Genomic DNA, 16,248 nt, shown 5'->3' on the forward strand with positions numbered 1-16,248 from the left:
ATCCTTCTTTCCAAATTTGCATCACCGCTATTTTTATTAAATGCCTTATCATGTTAAAAGCTCACGTTCCACTGAGGAAGATGCTGTATGCTCACCTGTACACTCCCTCTCCCAGAKCATTCAGTACCTAAGCCCTTTGATTTATAACACAAATATCAACATYGTATTAATAATCAACCCACTGACCATGCAGCACATAGGTTAACCCTGCATTTGCCTCCAATCTATAATCAAAACATGAAAGACAAACAACTTATTTTTAGTTCCATATATTCAGCTACAAGAGGGATAAGATGTCAGTGACGGTTACTCTAGGCTCGTTTTACAGTCCACAAGGGGACAGGTATCACCCAAAGGTGATTTAGCTCATCCTAAAATAGGCCATCAGCCAYAAATGGAGCTAAGGGTAAGTAGCTCAGATGTCTTAAGTTAAGCAAGATGAATTCCACCCTACCTATACTAGCATCACAGTTAATCACGTTTATTACATGGACCAACCAAGCATGGAGATTCACCGTGCCAGGGTCCTGTCCTGAAGAGTTTAAAGCCTAAACAGTCAAGGCAGGCAAAGGACAGAGAAAAAGAAGAATAGATAGACAGATTAAGCAGCCTGGTGGAAGTATGACAGTGCCACATTTTGGGAGAGGAGAGCAAAGAAAGAGCAATAGGGCAAAGAAAAAGGAGAGTGGAGCGAAAATGGCTCTGCAATGAGGTGAGGTCAAAAAACAGGATTGGGGCAAACAGCTGATGAGCTCAGAGGGGTGAATGTTCAGACAAAACTGTCTGAATGGCTGATGGTATTGGCCTGCAGCTGCTCCTGCTGCCTGGACACTCTTGCTGATCTGCTGCAGTTTCCTCCGGGGCCGTATGGGAAAAGAAGTGACCTACCATCTCAGCTCTGGAGTTCAGGATGGTTTACTATCCTCATGTGAGCTTCAGTTATTTCAGGATACAAGAACAAAGCAAAACAATTTGTTACGAGATCTGCAATCTCTCCTGCCACCTAAATACCCTGCCAAAGCTACTGCTGCATCTGAACAAGGCATTTACAAAAATGGCTTCTTAAAGTGRGATGTGATTATTCTGTATATGCTATTATGCAATTCTATTATGCTCCTTCTCTCTGATGGAGAAGGAGCAGAGAAGTGACTAAAGTGCTATGAAGATAACCATGCACAATTCTTCAGAGAATCATGAAGAGAGGAACCAAGAGTGGTCCTAATTTGTCAAGTTCTATAGAAACTTGCATGACAGTAATTCCAGGAAAATGTTTAAAAGCTACAATGCATAGTACTCAGAGYATCAGTGGACAAAGGAAAAAAAGCAGTCAAAACGGGTTTCTTGACAATGCAGCAGAGCAAAGCACAGAATGAACCTGAAAACACTGAGTCTTGATTACAAGTACAAATGGGAATCACATCCAATGAACCAACATTCGCTTAAGATTTAATATGGTATTTGAGAACCTGCAAAAACAGTTAAAAAACAGTGARAAAAGTAATCAAGATTTAACAATGAAAACGATGGTAAAAAGCAGGCTTAAAGGGTTAAGTCRGCTTCATAATATGATTTGTACTCTATTTTCCTTCGCTTATTATTACYTTCAAACTACAATCAACTTATTGTCATACCACTGAATGATGGAAACCTTGCCAACTACTTCAAAACTGACACGTTTTCTGTTGCACTGAACATTCCCAGAAGACATTTCCCCTCATTTTAATACAAAATCCTGTCAGATCCACATAGCTGAATATAAAAATGTGTAAAGGATATGTAGCTGTAATAGACCTCCCCCAACTAGTCAACTTTGGAATAAAAGACGATCAAAAAAGACTCAAAGATCCAGTGCTAGATTAATGCAAATATCTGCCTGTTTGCAAGTGTACTTTTTGATTAAACTGGCATACATCAAGTACAATTAGAAAGGTTATTTATAACTAAGAAATACATAATTCTGCATTTTAATGAGGGTGACAATTACAGCCAACAGTTGCTAATTAACATTAATCCTCTTGCACTGCAAGTCAGAGTTTCCCAATGTGATTTTCATTGTCAGCAACGGACACACCAAAACTGTTATCATAGAGCAGCTACTAGATTGGTTCCTTTGACACAAATAGGTGTTCCTGTTACACACGGTAAAGAAAAAGAATGTGATGATGTGTTAAGTTTGATAACCTCAAATGTAAATACAGAACGTCACTTTAAAATTTATTTGATGTCTACAACATGAAATATAATCAAGGCTTATCATTTTCACAGCTGAACCCAATTCCAGGTTTCCCAAGAGCCAGTCTGCACAGGTGAAATCTGATTTCAACACAAGCTTGAAATCTCCTATTGTTAAATTTGGTTTTGATCCCAATCCCAGTTTCACATCTACACTTCTTCACCCCAGAGACTTCAAAGCTTTTAGTGCTAGTAACAGAACAATGTAGATAAGGAGAAGCGTTTGCCCTTTGGGATCAGTTTCTGAAGCAGAATTCCAGAGCAAGGACTTGAAATGAAAATGATTACTGCAAATTGGTTTGCTACCACAACATATCCTCATCGCAAAATTTCTTACATAGAGTACCACAAAAAATTTGGTTCTCAGAATAAAACCTGAATTATAAATCCTAATCTTTCAAAATTGATTTAATGTATTTCCATTGGCTGGTTAAATATTTTTTGCAAACAAACTCCATGTCTATAATGACAACCATTGACCTAACTAAACACTTCTACTTCTGACAGTCATGATTCTCTAAAGGAGAGATGACTTAGATTTTACATTTACGTATTTCCAAATGAGAAGTTATCTCCGTTTCAGCCTCTCAACCACTGTCTTTTTAGACACAAGCACTAGAAAACTATCTAACAGTCTCTTCTCGAACTGGTCTTTAACAGGAAGAGAGACCTGGTCCAAACACCATCGAGATCATAATACAGCCAGTAAATAAAGCCTCTATAAAGAGTGTCGTCGAAGTGCTCACCATCTGGGTCAGGCAGTTGGAGTGGGATCAATGTTAAATATAAGTAAATGAGAAGGCAGAAGAGGAGAATTGTGAGCTCTAAGCAAAGAAACCTATAATGCACTTCTTATAAAGCGCTGTAAATTTCACATTTATTTTGTAAGTATGAGATAGATGGGTTATTTCTACATACAGAGGTGCCCAACTAAAATCAAGATAAGTGATATTAATGTCCTATGGTCAGTATTATTGAACCTCGAAAGCAATAAACTATGAGTCGATAAATATTACATTTGCAACATAGTTAACATTCTTCTACTGTCTCTGGCACTTATTACACATTGTAACCGCAAGTCTACAATACATTATTCATATTTGGGGTGTCACTGAGTGATGGATTGCTGTAAGAGAGGCTGTCCTTTAAATAAATCAACAAATAAAAATGCAAATGTTAACATTTTCAGCCACAACTTTTTCCATCTTGAATGGGGAATGAAAATTTCACATTATATCGACAGCCAGCAGAGAGAACAATTAACAACCTACACTGTGAATAAGGGAGATTAATTTGCAAACGTCTTGTTTTATCACTTGCRTATGGAACTATATTGGACTTTTTGTACTGCTAGCTCTCTCAGGGAATTGAAAAAACTTGTGTCTCCTATCATGTTCATCACCTAACTCACCACCTCCCTGCAAACACTTAATTCCTTTAAATGTTCAAAAGTTAAGTCTGGAATGAAAGTTTTCTCCTCTTCTTCCTCCTTTGAATACTGAATCATGTTTGATACAAGGGAAAAAAAAATCTGTTTCTTTACAAGTGCTTGTTTAGATTCTATAGGAGAAAAAACTTCATAGCATCACCTTAAGAGCAGAGCCATATTTAAGCATCCAACACACACACCTGAAGGGCAACTACTGTGTAACTAAGGCAAAAGCTTAAATCTCATCACTGTCATATTTCCTAAATACTCAGCATAACAGATCTACTCTACGCTACTCCAATGTGCATTATTAAATATACAGTTCTGCACATTATATTTTATATCAGATATTAATTTGCTTAAAAGTCCCTGAATAAACATTCACCTGAAATGTGCTGGGCAATTGGGTAAATAGTTCTGTTTTTAAAATGTCCCTAAACACAAATTTAGGCAATACAATCTGTTTATAAAAACTCCAACAGGCCACTGTGGTCTAACAGATAATAATACAGCTAAAATACAGTACTTACATTGCAGGAACTTTTAAATCGCTTATTTTAATGGCTATAAGAAACTTCTCTTCAAGACAATACATTCAGCTAGCATTAAAGCTGTGATTTAAAACCGCGACAAGAAAAAACAAACTTAATGCCGAAATTAGACAATCACTCAATCCCTTAATTTACCTAACTGTTCTTAAATTCACTTCTTAGATGCCCAAAGTAAAAAAATGCTACAGGAGAATTATTTGTTTCCATGGTGAGCAGAACAACCTTTGCCTAAGTCTTGTAAGTGCTTGATTATCTGCGGCATTATAGGACTTACTGTGCCAAACTCGACACTACAATGGTTTCTGTGTGGGGGGAGCCTGACAATTGCACTAGGGCTGTAATCAAATTAAATGGTCTTTCACAAAGGCACAATTTACAACTTTTTTGTTTTTTTTTAAAGAAAGAACAACTCAATATTTCGATTTAAAACAGTTTCATTTCTGTTTTGCAACACAACACTTGTTTTGCTGAAATCAGTGCTTGATTATACCTGATGTAAGATCTAGTTTCTGTAAAAACTTCTTTATTACTAAATGAAAGCATATAAATGCCATTATCTCCCCTTTCAAACTTCCTTCCAGCTCACAGGCAAAAAACAGTGTCTTGCTTCTAAGCAAACAGCAGTTACGAAAAAGACATCCCTGGTCACTAAAAAGGTGATGCTTAAGACTGTCAGAGAGAACTGTGCTTTAGGAAGAAAGAACTTATTCTTCCAAATTTGCCCAGTCCCAACCTTGCCTGTGATTTTTTTCCAAATATATTGGCTTTGGTTTAGATAAATAAGTACATGGAGTAGAAAAGCTTTCCAGATCTGCTCTGAACATAATTTCAAGGGCCTCATGCAGGTGTAGRCACTTGGCTTAATAACATTCTACAGTCAAACATGCAATGGTTGGCTGTATTATGAAAAGCAGTGATAAGCATGCATAAAAGCATGATAGGCAAACAAATTCACTATTAGTCTAACCTCAGTATGCCAGATAATGAAATACTACTTTTCCTTTAGAAATATCATTAAAACTACCTTGTGAACAACCATTCTGAGAGCCACAAGCTTGGTCCTTCTGCAGTTCTCGCACTACAAATCTCAAAACACCCATCTTTACCTTCTAGGGACACTTATTTCTTGTCCCAGAGGCGATTCATCCAACGAGAGAGAAGAAAGTAGCACTGCGGCATTTCTTCCTCAAGCRGGAGGCAGCTGTAACACACACCAAAGCCTCCATTCGAGGCCTGCCAAGAAAGGCTATCAAGCCAACAGATCTTTACCTGCCATGCCTGCTTATCCGGGCAGCCCCCTCCAGAAGCTGAGCACCCTAACGCCTCGCGCTGGCAGGGAGCTTCTGTCACTTCCCAACACCTTCTCCCTGGCAGACTTTCCATTGCTGCTACTTGCAGAGTGCCAGGGTTTGTGCTAGTTAAAGCTGGCACAAACATGAGTTGAATCTAGTCCTCTAAATTTAAATAGTCAAAAGTAATTATATTTACATGTACTACCAAATAAATAAATTTGCTCTTAAGCTAAGGCTTTGTGCTGCAACTCTCATGCCAACTGTTGTGGTTAAGCTGTTAACACCCCCCCCCCCCCAAATCCTGGATTATAACGAACATGCTGACAAACCCTTAACTTTAGTGGCACAAAAGCAGCAATAATTCTCAATATTGATTAATTTAGTTAGTTAAACCTGCAGTCTAAGCTTATAACCATTCAGTGATAAATTGAGACTGACCTGCTGCTCAAGCAGGTTTTTTGATGAAGGATAGGATCAGTTTTGGGTCTCCACAGAAATACTTGTCCATTTACCATTTTCAATTAGAGAAGGCCATGAGTAAGGGAAAGCACAACATGGCTGCTTAAACTGGTCAATTATACTTAAAGCACCAACAGACAGAAAGCAAGTGAGTGAGCACAGGATAGATCATCCTAGAAACACGGGATTTTTCAAAATTTGTCATCAACTGGTAAAATAAACCTTTGAAGATGACAGCTAATCAGGCTGTTTTTACTGATCACTTTATCTGATACGATTTCTAACAGCATATTTCAACAATTATTTTACTCCCCTCTCTGGAAAAGAATGGACCATCAATCCTCTTGAATAAAATTCCTTTTTCTGAGCAGTTGTTGTATGATGTGAATAATTATATCTACTCCTCAGTGCTTGAATGGAATCTCAACTTATCACTATTAGACTGTATCAAACAATCTCTTATTCATACTCTTTATCTGGTATTACTGACTTCCAAAGGTAACCCTCGCTTCCAGAAGAAATGCTTAGACAGTCCTGCAGTTTCTGTTTGTTTAAATATACAGTTACTTGTGGGAAATAGAGCCCAATCCATCTCAGTTCTTAAATCCTCCCAGAATTATCATCTTTTCCTTCAGAAGAAAAAAAAAGAAAAGTGTTTCCATAGCAAGTAAGTACAAATTTGTCAATATTGATAGTGGTTTTTCACCTATTATGTATCGCAAGTTCCCTCAGAAGATAGAAATAAAACTGCCAGCTGCTGCCAAGAATACAGGGATGATATCAAGCATACATTTTCCTAGTCCACTGGGCCAAGAAAAGATTAAATCTGATTCAAGCCCTCTCATTCTCCAAGAAACATTTAACTCTTCTCATGAACTGTCATATGTTCTAGTCATCCCACTGCACAAAGTCATCTAACTAATGGTGTAAAATATAGCAAATTCATACTTTAATCTGCATTTATTCTGTTGGCTTAACTAAAGATTTTATTACTAGAAAATGCAGGAGATGATAAAGAAAAGCAAGGACTGCATGTTGCTTTTTTAAGCACTGATGACTAGAATTGTAATCCTGCCCAAAAAAGGCAAAGTTGTTTTTAGACTCATAAGTGTAACAACAATGCTGCTTTCTGTTTCTTCATTGGAGCAGAAGTGATAATGCTGCTTTTCCAGCGCATTTACTGCAGATATATAGTATAATCAGGAACTGCTGACTTAATGTGATTTTGTTGCTTGTCATTAAACATAAAATAATTCTGGTACAAAACATTTGAAAAGAAATGCCATTTGATAAAACATGGGGGAAGATACAGGGGGATTAAAATCTTCAAGTGGATTTAAAACCTAACAGGGGTTAACACCATCCATTCAAATTATTTACGAATGCATTTAATGTATCAGGACTTCAAACATAAAATACTTTCTGTTCAAAATCTAAATAAAATTAAAATGTTAGAACTTGGTGTATTCCTGTTTTTTTTATTCTAACAAGCAATTTAAGGCTTACTACAAATGTCGAAAGGATATGGCAGTTTTTAGTTTATATTAACCAGCTTGTGCTAGCATGRAACATCATAGAAATTCAGCCACTTTCCTGCATCTAGGGCATATTGACGGCTGCATTTGCAAAATCTTAAACCAGAGATTACCCAGCAGCTTACCGTGAAGTGTCATGCTGGATTGGCGATGTGGCTGTGGTTACAAGGTCTTTACTGCTGCCTATCAGCACAGGAGATGTGGCTGCATCCTTTCTAGGCCCTGAAGTTGTCCCTGTGGAAGGAATTGAAGACAATTAAGGCAGATATTAGAGGCTAATATGTTTTGGACAGCTAATTCATGATTCCACATTATTACAGAACACCATGAGCAAAAGTTGTGCCATTCTTTGGTGTACTGTATATACAGTGAGATGGCAAAAGAGTCATTATCAGCTGACACTGTTGGGCAAAACATGTTTTTCAGGATCATGGAGAATCATATTTATATAATAAGCCATATGCTACAGCCTTTACCTTCCCATCTGAAGTTTGACAGACTTGCACTGTTATTTCTTATAATGGTCCCCAGGATCCAGTTTTACAGATGCAGCTCTTGTGACCTTCTACAAGATGTTAGTTTTTCCAAGTTTGTTTTTAAATATCCATATAACAATATTTTGCTCTCAGTAAAACAGAAAGGTTTGTTCACCCCTTCTTTTTCCCCAAATAATCTTGGAATTAAAAAATAATTTAGGTTGGAAGATTAAGTCTGGAGATCATCTAGTGTAACACTCTAGTCAAAGCAAGACCAACAAGATCGGGTTTCTCAGGGATTGTCCAGCCAGGTTTCGAATATCTGCACTGATGGAGATCCAATAATCTCTCTGCGCAACCTATTCCAATGTTTGACCACTCTAACAGTGCAAAAAGTTTTCCATAAAACTCATCAGAATTTCCCAAGCTGTAACTTGTGCTCATTGCCTCTTGCCCTGTAACCTCCAAGAAAAGTTTTGTTCCCTCTTCTGTACCACCCTCTCTTTAGGTAGCTGAAGACAGGCTAGAGAGCTGGGCAGAGAGGAACTTCATGAAATTCAACAAAGGGAAGTGCAGGGTCCTGCACCTAGGGAGGAATAACCCCATGCACCAGTACAGGCTGGGGCACGACCTGCTGGAAAGCAGCTCTGCGGAGAAGGACCTGGGGGTCCTGGTGGACAACAAGTTGACCATGAGCCAGCAACATGACCTTGTGGCCAGGAAGGCCAATGGTATCCTGGGTTGCATTAGGAAGAGCATTGCCAGCAGGTCAAGGGAGGTGATCCTCCCCCTCTGCTCAGCTCTGGTGAGGCCACATCTGGAGTACTGTGTCCAGTTCTGGGCTCCCCAATACACGAGAGTCATGGAGCTACTGGAGCAAGTCCAGTGAAGGGCTACCAAGATGATGAAGGGACTGGAGCATCTCTCATATGAGAAAAGGCTGAGAAAGCTGAGGCTGTTCAGCCTGGAGAAGACAAGACTGAGGGGAGATTTTATCAATGTGTATAAATATCTGAAGGGAGGGTGTAAAGAAGATGAGACCAGACTCTTTTCAGTAGTGCCCAGTGACAGGATGGGAAGCAATGGGCACAAACTGAAACACAGCACATTCCGTCTGAACATAAGAAAAACTTTCTATTACTGTGAGGGTGCCTGGTTTCATCCATCTTACAATCAGCTTGCCCAGTCCATATCTCACCAATCTGGCTATGAGAAAAATATGGGAGTTAAGTCAAAGGCTTTGCTAAAATCAAAGTAAGCAACATCCACCGTTCTCCCTTTGTCTATAGAACCAGTCATCTCATCACAGAATGCGATCAGGTTGTTAAGGTATGATTTGCCATTAATAAAGTCATACTGGCTGTTTCCAACCATCATCTTGTGTTTCACGTGTTGGCAAATAGCTTCTAGGAGGATTTGCTTCATAACCTTCCCAGGGACGGAGGTAAGGCTAACTGTCCAGCAATTCCCTAGATCTACCTCCTTGCTCTTCCTGAAGATAGATGTGACATTTGCCTTTTTCCAAAAATCAGGAACTTTCCTGGATTGCAATGACCTTTCAAAGATGAGAGAGCGCCTCTCAGTGATACTGCCCAGATCTCTAAGCACCCTCGGATGCATCCTGTCTGGTCCCATACATAGACTTACAAATGTCCAAGAGGCTTAAGCACTCCCTAATTGTGTCTTCCTCTACTGCAGGTAATGCATCATTCCCACAGACTGTGACACTAGGCTCAGGTTCACCAGAGGGCAAACCTTACCAGTAAAACCAGGCATCGAGGACCTCAGCCTTTTTTTGTGCTTTGTTACTAGATACCCTATCCCTCTGAGCAGGGGACCAACCTCTTTCTTAGCCTTCCTTTTGCTGCTGATATAGCTATAAAAGCCCTTCCTCTTACCCTTTATAACTTTCTCCAGTTTCAACTTGAGCTGAGCTTTGGCTTTCCTTACTCCAACCCTGTATGCTAGAGCAATGTCTCCATTTCCCTCCCACACATTCCAACTCTGCTTCCACCTACTGTATATTTCCTTTTTGCAGCGAAGCTCAGTCAAAAGTTCCGTGTTCATCCRTACTGACATTTAGACAGAATGGACTATTCTTGTGCTTTGAGGAGGTCATCCTTCAACTAGCTGTCCTGAGTCCTTCTGCCCTCCAAAGGATTCTACTAAGCAGATCTCTAAGCGGAAATCTGCCCTCTTGAAATGCAGGGCTGCAAGGGCTACTGCTTCTCTTACCCACATCATGACTAAATATTTCTGAGTTCTCTGAACAGTAATGTTATCTAACATCCATGCTGAAATACAGAGCAATATATTAAAGTTGGAATTCCAGCATCAGTGCAAAATTTCTACAGGTTTATGGATGTCCAAGAGACCAACATTACTTAATTAAAATAATGTGTTGATTTAAGATGTATAAAAATACAWGCATATAATCTAGTAAAACCATGTGTTTTAATGTATGTTATAGGAAGGCTAACAAAATAATGGATTCTTATTGCCCTGCTCTAATGTATTGTGCTTCAGCATTACATAGTGAAAGCTCTCATCTAATAGTTAATTACCAGTGAAGGAATTCTTAGAAATATCATGGGAATATATGTTGATTGTGTGTCCCTGGCAACTTGGTAGTGTGCCAATCCATGATGAGTGGGTATGCATTATAAAGACTGGAAGTCTCTTGCTTGGACGTTTGGCTTTATGACCGAATATGAAATATTTAGAAACCATTTCACATGACAGTGGAATGAGGCAGCTGGATTTTAAGAAACTAATACTGAAGTAATAAAAATCTGGTGAGCATGGGGGAATATATTCAATTCCTCATACAAGGAAAGGTTGGCACATTGTCAACATACTGAATTCAAAGCAAAGTAGATACATTTCTCTGAAAAAGAAAATATATGGACTCAGAAGTGGCCAACACAGCCTCAAGGGGACTGTTCAAAGGCCCAAGTTTGAAAACATTACTAGGGCTAGAAATGGAAAACAAGAAAAGGAACTAAGTAGGAAAATACTTAGGCTGTTAGGATGCACAGAGATAACACAGGAGTAAAAAGAAATCCTGAATTAGTGAATATAAAATAAAAAAATCTTTTAAAATACATCTCAAAAAGGCATATGAGTCTATTGAGGGAAAAAAAAACCCACCAAAGAGAAAGTAGGTCTATGAATAAATGAAGAAAATTAAATCAATWATGATCCTAAAATGGCCAAGCTACTAATAATTTTAAAATACACTAAGAGAAAAAATAAGGGAAAGGAATATTGGCAACTAGGAGGTAATGAAGATCTTCTTGATGTATAATACCCGCTTATACGAAGCTGATGAAAAGAAATTATCAGGGAAAAAAAAGATACAAATTCTTTAGTCTGAAGAATATATATTTCAGGGCTAAAGGGAATTAGCTAATGAATTTATGAAGTGACTGGTAATTATTTATGAAAAGTCATAGAGAACTGGGGTGATACAAATGACAGCAAATTAATCAGATCTGCAGGTGTTGGAAGACAGTATGAGATTGGAGAAGTTACAGATGATCTAGAGAAGCAAGAAACATGGGAAAAGAATAGGCACATTCACTCTGGAAAAAGAAAACTCATGCATGGTGTGAATATTCTAAACCCTGATACCAACTGTAAGTGAGAACCTGGGGTAGCAAAGAATAGCAAAAAATAAACTAGAGGTAAGCCTGCAGGGCAAGCTACCCACAAACCAAATTACAGATGTCTTCTGAATGGTAATGTTAAGAATACTATTTTCAATTTGGTTAACTTGGTATAAGAATGATTTAAGTTAGTTCAAAGACTCATTTGAGAAAATTCAAATAACTATATATTTCTGCTTGACAAACAGACAACTAAAGCTTGAAGAAAGCAGGGGAAATAAAGCAGCCTACATTTTTGAAAGTGTAAATACTGAGAATGAAGAAAAACTGTTGAGGCTGGTTGAAGCAATAATGGGATGAAAGTAAGCAATGGAAAATCTAGGTTGATAATCATGAAAGAAATCTTTATGAATTGGATAATACTAATATTCATAATACTTAACATTTATATAGTACTTCACATCTTCAAAGCACTTCAGTAATATTAACTAATTGCTCTATTCGATTGTAGGGAAGAGTCTTCCCTCAAGGGAAGAAGTTCCAGATCCTGAATCGCTAAGAAGCTACATCAGAAAACCTACTGAAAAACAAACACTATAGAGAAAAATCAGCCCCTGGAAAAGTATGGATACTATGAACTAAAAGAATTCTTTCTTCTCTAGTTTTTTCTTTTACATATGGAAAGGAAAGCTATGAATGTTAATACAATATAATGTAAAAGCTTCCCCAAAGAAGGAAAAATAGTTCCTTCTTTGTTTCAATACAAAGACTTTAGGAAGGGGGTAAAGCAGAAGACTCTAAAAAGAAGCACAGAAAAACAAAGTGCCCAATATGGCAGAATGTAATGGACAGGATGTAGTTTAGTTTCCCAGCCCAAAAGCAAAATTATCCAGGGTAGAGAGAAAGAGGGAAACACATTTTTGTACTCTAGTGCTTTTTAACTAGACAAGTTGTTAGATTTTAGTACAAATTGACATAGCTGCTGGTGACACCAATAAAAACAATTTACTGCTGAAAAGATCCAAGACTTGAGGACTGTTTCATCTGCTTAAAGTTTTGCTGGTAAAACTAAAAAAGTTTGGCTACAAGACACAAACACCTACTACAGTACAGGAATAAAAATTAAGGAGCAAACAGAAACAGGAGACAAAAAGCATCAGCGAAAGAATAAAAGCTGATTGTCGAAGCATGGCCAGTCATGTAGCTTATAGCCTGAAAAGAGAACAGAAATGCACCGTTCACTCCAATAGGTGATGGGACCAAAGAAATGATGGTTTTTTCCCCATTACTAAACACTTACAGGGAGAAGGGAAAGTGGGTTTCTTAAGAAATTACCCCTTCTAAATTCACTGTACTCAGTATAACAAGCCATCCTGGGGGCATTAGAGTTTTCCATCATTCCAGCAAGGCCATGGTTTACTGATTACTCATTTTATTTTATCAAAACAAAATCTAAGAGTACAAAGGTAGTAAAATAGGAAAACATCAAAATCTGATACAACTGCATATGTTGCTGTGGAGAGACACCTATGAGTTGCAGCGTAGCCAGATACGTGCATTGTTCCCAGTCGCACAGGGAGACTAGACTGTATTGTGACAGAGCCAAAGGCCCACATCAGAACTGGCACTGCACTAACATGTGCTGGGAGATAGTCCGCATCCTAATACATTCACAATTTAAATAGACAAGACAGACCAAAGTCATGAGAAAAACGAACTTTTTCAACACTAGTAATAAAATATGACCATTAAAAAGTTTTCAGTGGATATGTTTCTATGCACACGTAGCCAGACACTGCCGCTTTGTGATCAGAAAGGCCACGTGAAAGTACATAGCTAAGTAGCATCAAGTTTCATGTCCCAAGATGTCATCTTGTTGACTTCATTCCCTTTCCCCACACTGCATGGCTTAGCTAGAGCTCAGTTAAATGCACTGCAGTACAGAGATCTGTTTCTATTGACACAACAGGTACTGACCACTGTCTGAGACAGACTTTTAGGCTTGATGGCCCAGTCCTTGGATGCAATAAGGCAAATCCCACTATTTTATAGGGATCACCAAAGAAAACAGTGTTTGTATTCCTGGTTTTATTTTTGCTAGAAGCTACATAATTGCTTCCTAACAAAAGAATAAATTCTGAAGCAGCAATCCCAGTTCAGCAACAGACGGTACGATCTAGCAGAAATAAAGACAGAGACAAAAAATGTCCAGAGCTAACTAGAATTAAGAAACTTGACATTGTGCCCTGGTGATCCTCAAAGATGGAAAAAACGCTTTACAAGTACGTGTGTATACCTGTTAAAGGAGTTCAAACATACAACAGAGGGAAACCAATTAAAAAGGTACTAAATACAGAAGACTTCAACTCCAGTGATTAGCGCTAGGTAATTTGCCTTGTGATAAACAAGCCATTCAAATCAGTAATAGACCTGAGGTTGTTCCACAGCTTGAAGGCATTTCTCTGAACTTTATCTGGTATCACAGCAAGTGCCAATGTTTATAAGTTAAATTTTGCCATGCAGCTCTATGTCTTCAAAGTTAGCAATCCCAATAAGTATTTGTAAAAGATATCCATGTTCTTCAGACATCATGCTGACCACTGCAATCACTTGATCAGCATAGGGGCAGCTTGGTTGCTTTGTGTAATAGCCAGGAGCAGCTTGTAACTTCTTCTAAGTACTGAAATGAAATGAATGAATGAAGGAGAGGCCAGGTTTGATTTTTTTTTTTCTAAATCTGTGGAAAATAAATTACTATTTTGGGGACTATCCCTATCCAAGGAACAAAACCCATCATCCAACAACTGTGAAAAATCTCAATTTCATCACTACAGTATTGAGAAGGAGGGGGGAGAAGGAAGAGGAAAAGAGAAGAAAAAAATAATGATAGCTGAAAAAAACATAAAAGAAAACCATCAGTGAAAATTGCCCCTGAAACTTTGCAGAATTGTAACGGCTTTCTCTTGCTTAAATTGATTGGTGTAGCAATGTTATAAAATGACTATTAGGATTCATTGTGCACAACAGAAAGTGTGAAATGTCAGCAGACTATACAGCAAAAGTAATGGGTCCTGAACCCCTGTTAGTCAAAAATGATTTTGTTTCAAATTAGAAATTGATTTTTTTGGACACAAGCCCTTTACAGGCTTCCAACTTTTGTAGCTGTTCCTTGGAAGAGATTAACCTCAGCCACTGTTTGGGTCCAGGCTGATGATACCCTTTTGAAAGTTTCTTCACAGGGACTGCTTTTTAATGTTGGTACGGTCTTAACCAATAACACAAGTTATTTGTTCCTTTGAGAAGTGCACCACATTTCTTCTCATTTTGCCATTTTCTTTATTTTTATGCTGACATATACAGCAAACTGGCTGACAAGTTAAAAAAAAAAAAAAAAGCAAGCTAGCTCATAATTGAACCATGGATTATGTTCAAGGCTYGGCAGTGAAACATTCAAGCTGCTTTTGTTCCCAACCCTTTCTCTTCCTAAGAAAGGCTGCTTTCTCTGCTCCTTCAGTAGAGGTGCGGAGCTAAGGGAAGGATAGATTCTAGTTGTACAGATATCCCTATGTGGCAAAATATCAGGTTGTAATGGTAGAGCCATTACTTGGGGAGGAAAAGAATGTGAAGAAGATTACATTTCAAGAACAAGCCCCACTGCACTTATTCTCTGCTTGCTGGGAAAGCAAAAAATTGTTGAAGTAGCTTTTTGAGATTAAAGGGCTATTTTTTCCCCTTCCATCAGGAACACCAACCACGAGGATCACTTGTTATTTACAAGGTTTTCTACGCTATTACTTTAAACGTAGCTACCTCCTCTTGGGTTGTTTTAAGTAACTTGCAGTCCTCTTCCTTTAATCATGCATTTTGCTTATCCACTCCTGAACACATATGTATAGCTTCTAAATGCCATCAGCATGCTCACAGAGCTGCAATACAGTATGCTTCACCTCACCTTTCCTTGACCTGCTGGCTTCCCTCTTGGCCTGCATCAGAAGGGTTTGCCCATCTTCCACATTTGCACTAAAACCAACCGTTTTCTTCCTCGAACGGCTCTCGCCACTGCTCCCTGGTGGTTTGGAGGCTTTGCTCACTGGTGGTGTTCTGGGAAAGTAATCTTCACATTTCAACACCGGCAAACTGGGAGGAAAGAAAGGTTGCACACTATTACATGAGGCACTTCACAGTTGCCCTTTCACTGCAGCTTTGCTAAACGTTTGAAAGTGTACATCAAATGACATTTTGGATCATACATATGTAAGTTTATAGAGGGAGACTGAAGCAGAATTTACCTCTCTGATGATTAGTTAAGACAGTTAGTGTACAGGTTATCTGGCGATACATGTTGTGGGCCACACTAAAGAAATCTTAGTTAATAGGAGCTTAACTAAGGAGAGAAAGGAATGATGATTCAGTTTCCTATTACTAAAATTTAGAGGTGTTTTGCACACAAGGGTCTCAGTTCTGCTGCCTGACTCATTGCTGCCATTGACGTTGTCTGTGAAAGGAGCACTTGCACTCAAAAAGCAAGACCCACATAGGCAAGAGCTTCCAGAAACAATCGAGAATAACAAGGGTTGCAAGGATCTGGAAACAGGAGACAGGTGGACACCTTGCAAAGAGGTATTGGCGAGGACTGCTTTCCTCGATCCCGCTCCCTGGCAAGAGT

General features: G+C 38.5%; 1 protein-coding gene across 1 annotated transcript in view; it reads right to left on the reverse strand.

Moving 5' to 3' along the window:
* LOC112965692 (protein hinderin-like) overlaps positions 1-15,719 on the reverse strand; it is a gene marked incomplete at its 5' end in the record, with an annotated part of 37,319 nt that extends 21,600 nt beyond the window's left edge. The window contains 2 exons of the mRNA XM_026064942.1: positions 7,624-7,732; positions 15,535-15,719. Coding sequence (XP_025920727.1) covers positions 7,624-7,732; positions 15,535-15,719 — 294 coding nt within the window. The remainder of the gene's footprint in view (positions 1-7,623; positions 7,733-15,534) is intronic.
* Positions 15,720-16,248: the final 529 nt, after the last annotated feature.

This window comes from Apteryx rowi, unplaced genomic scaffold, assembly GCF_003343035.1.
Source record: "Apteryx rowi isolate R43461 unplaced genomic scaffold, aptRow1 scaffold_221, whole genome shotgun sequence".
NCBI classification, from domain to species: domain Eukaryota; kingdom Metazoa; phylum Chordata; class Aves; order Apterygiformes; family Apterygidae; genus Apteryx; species Apteryx rowi.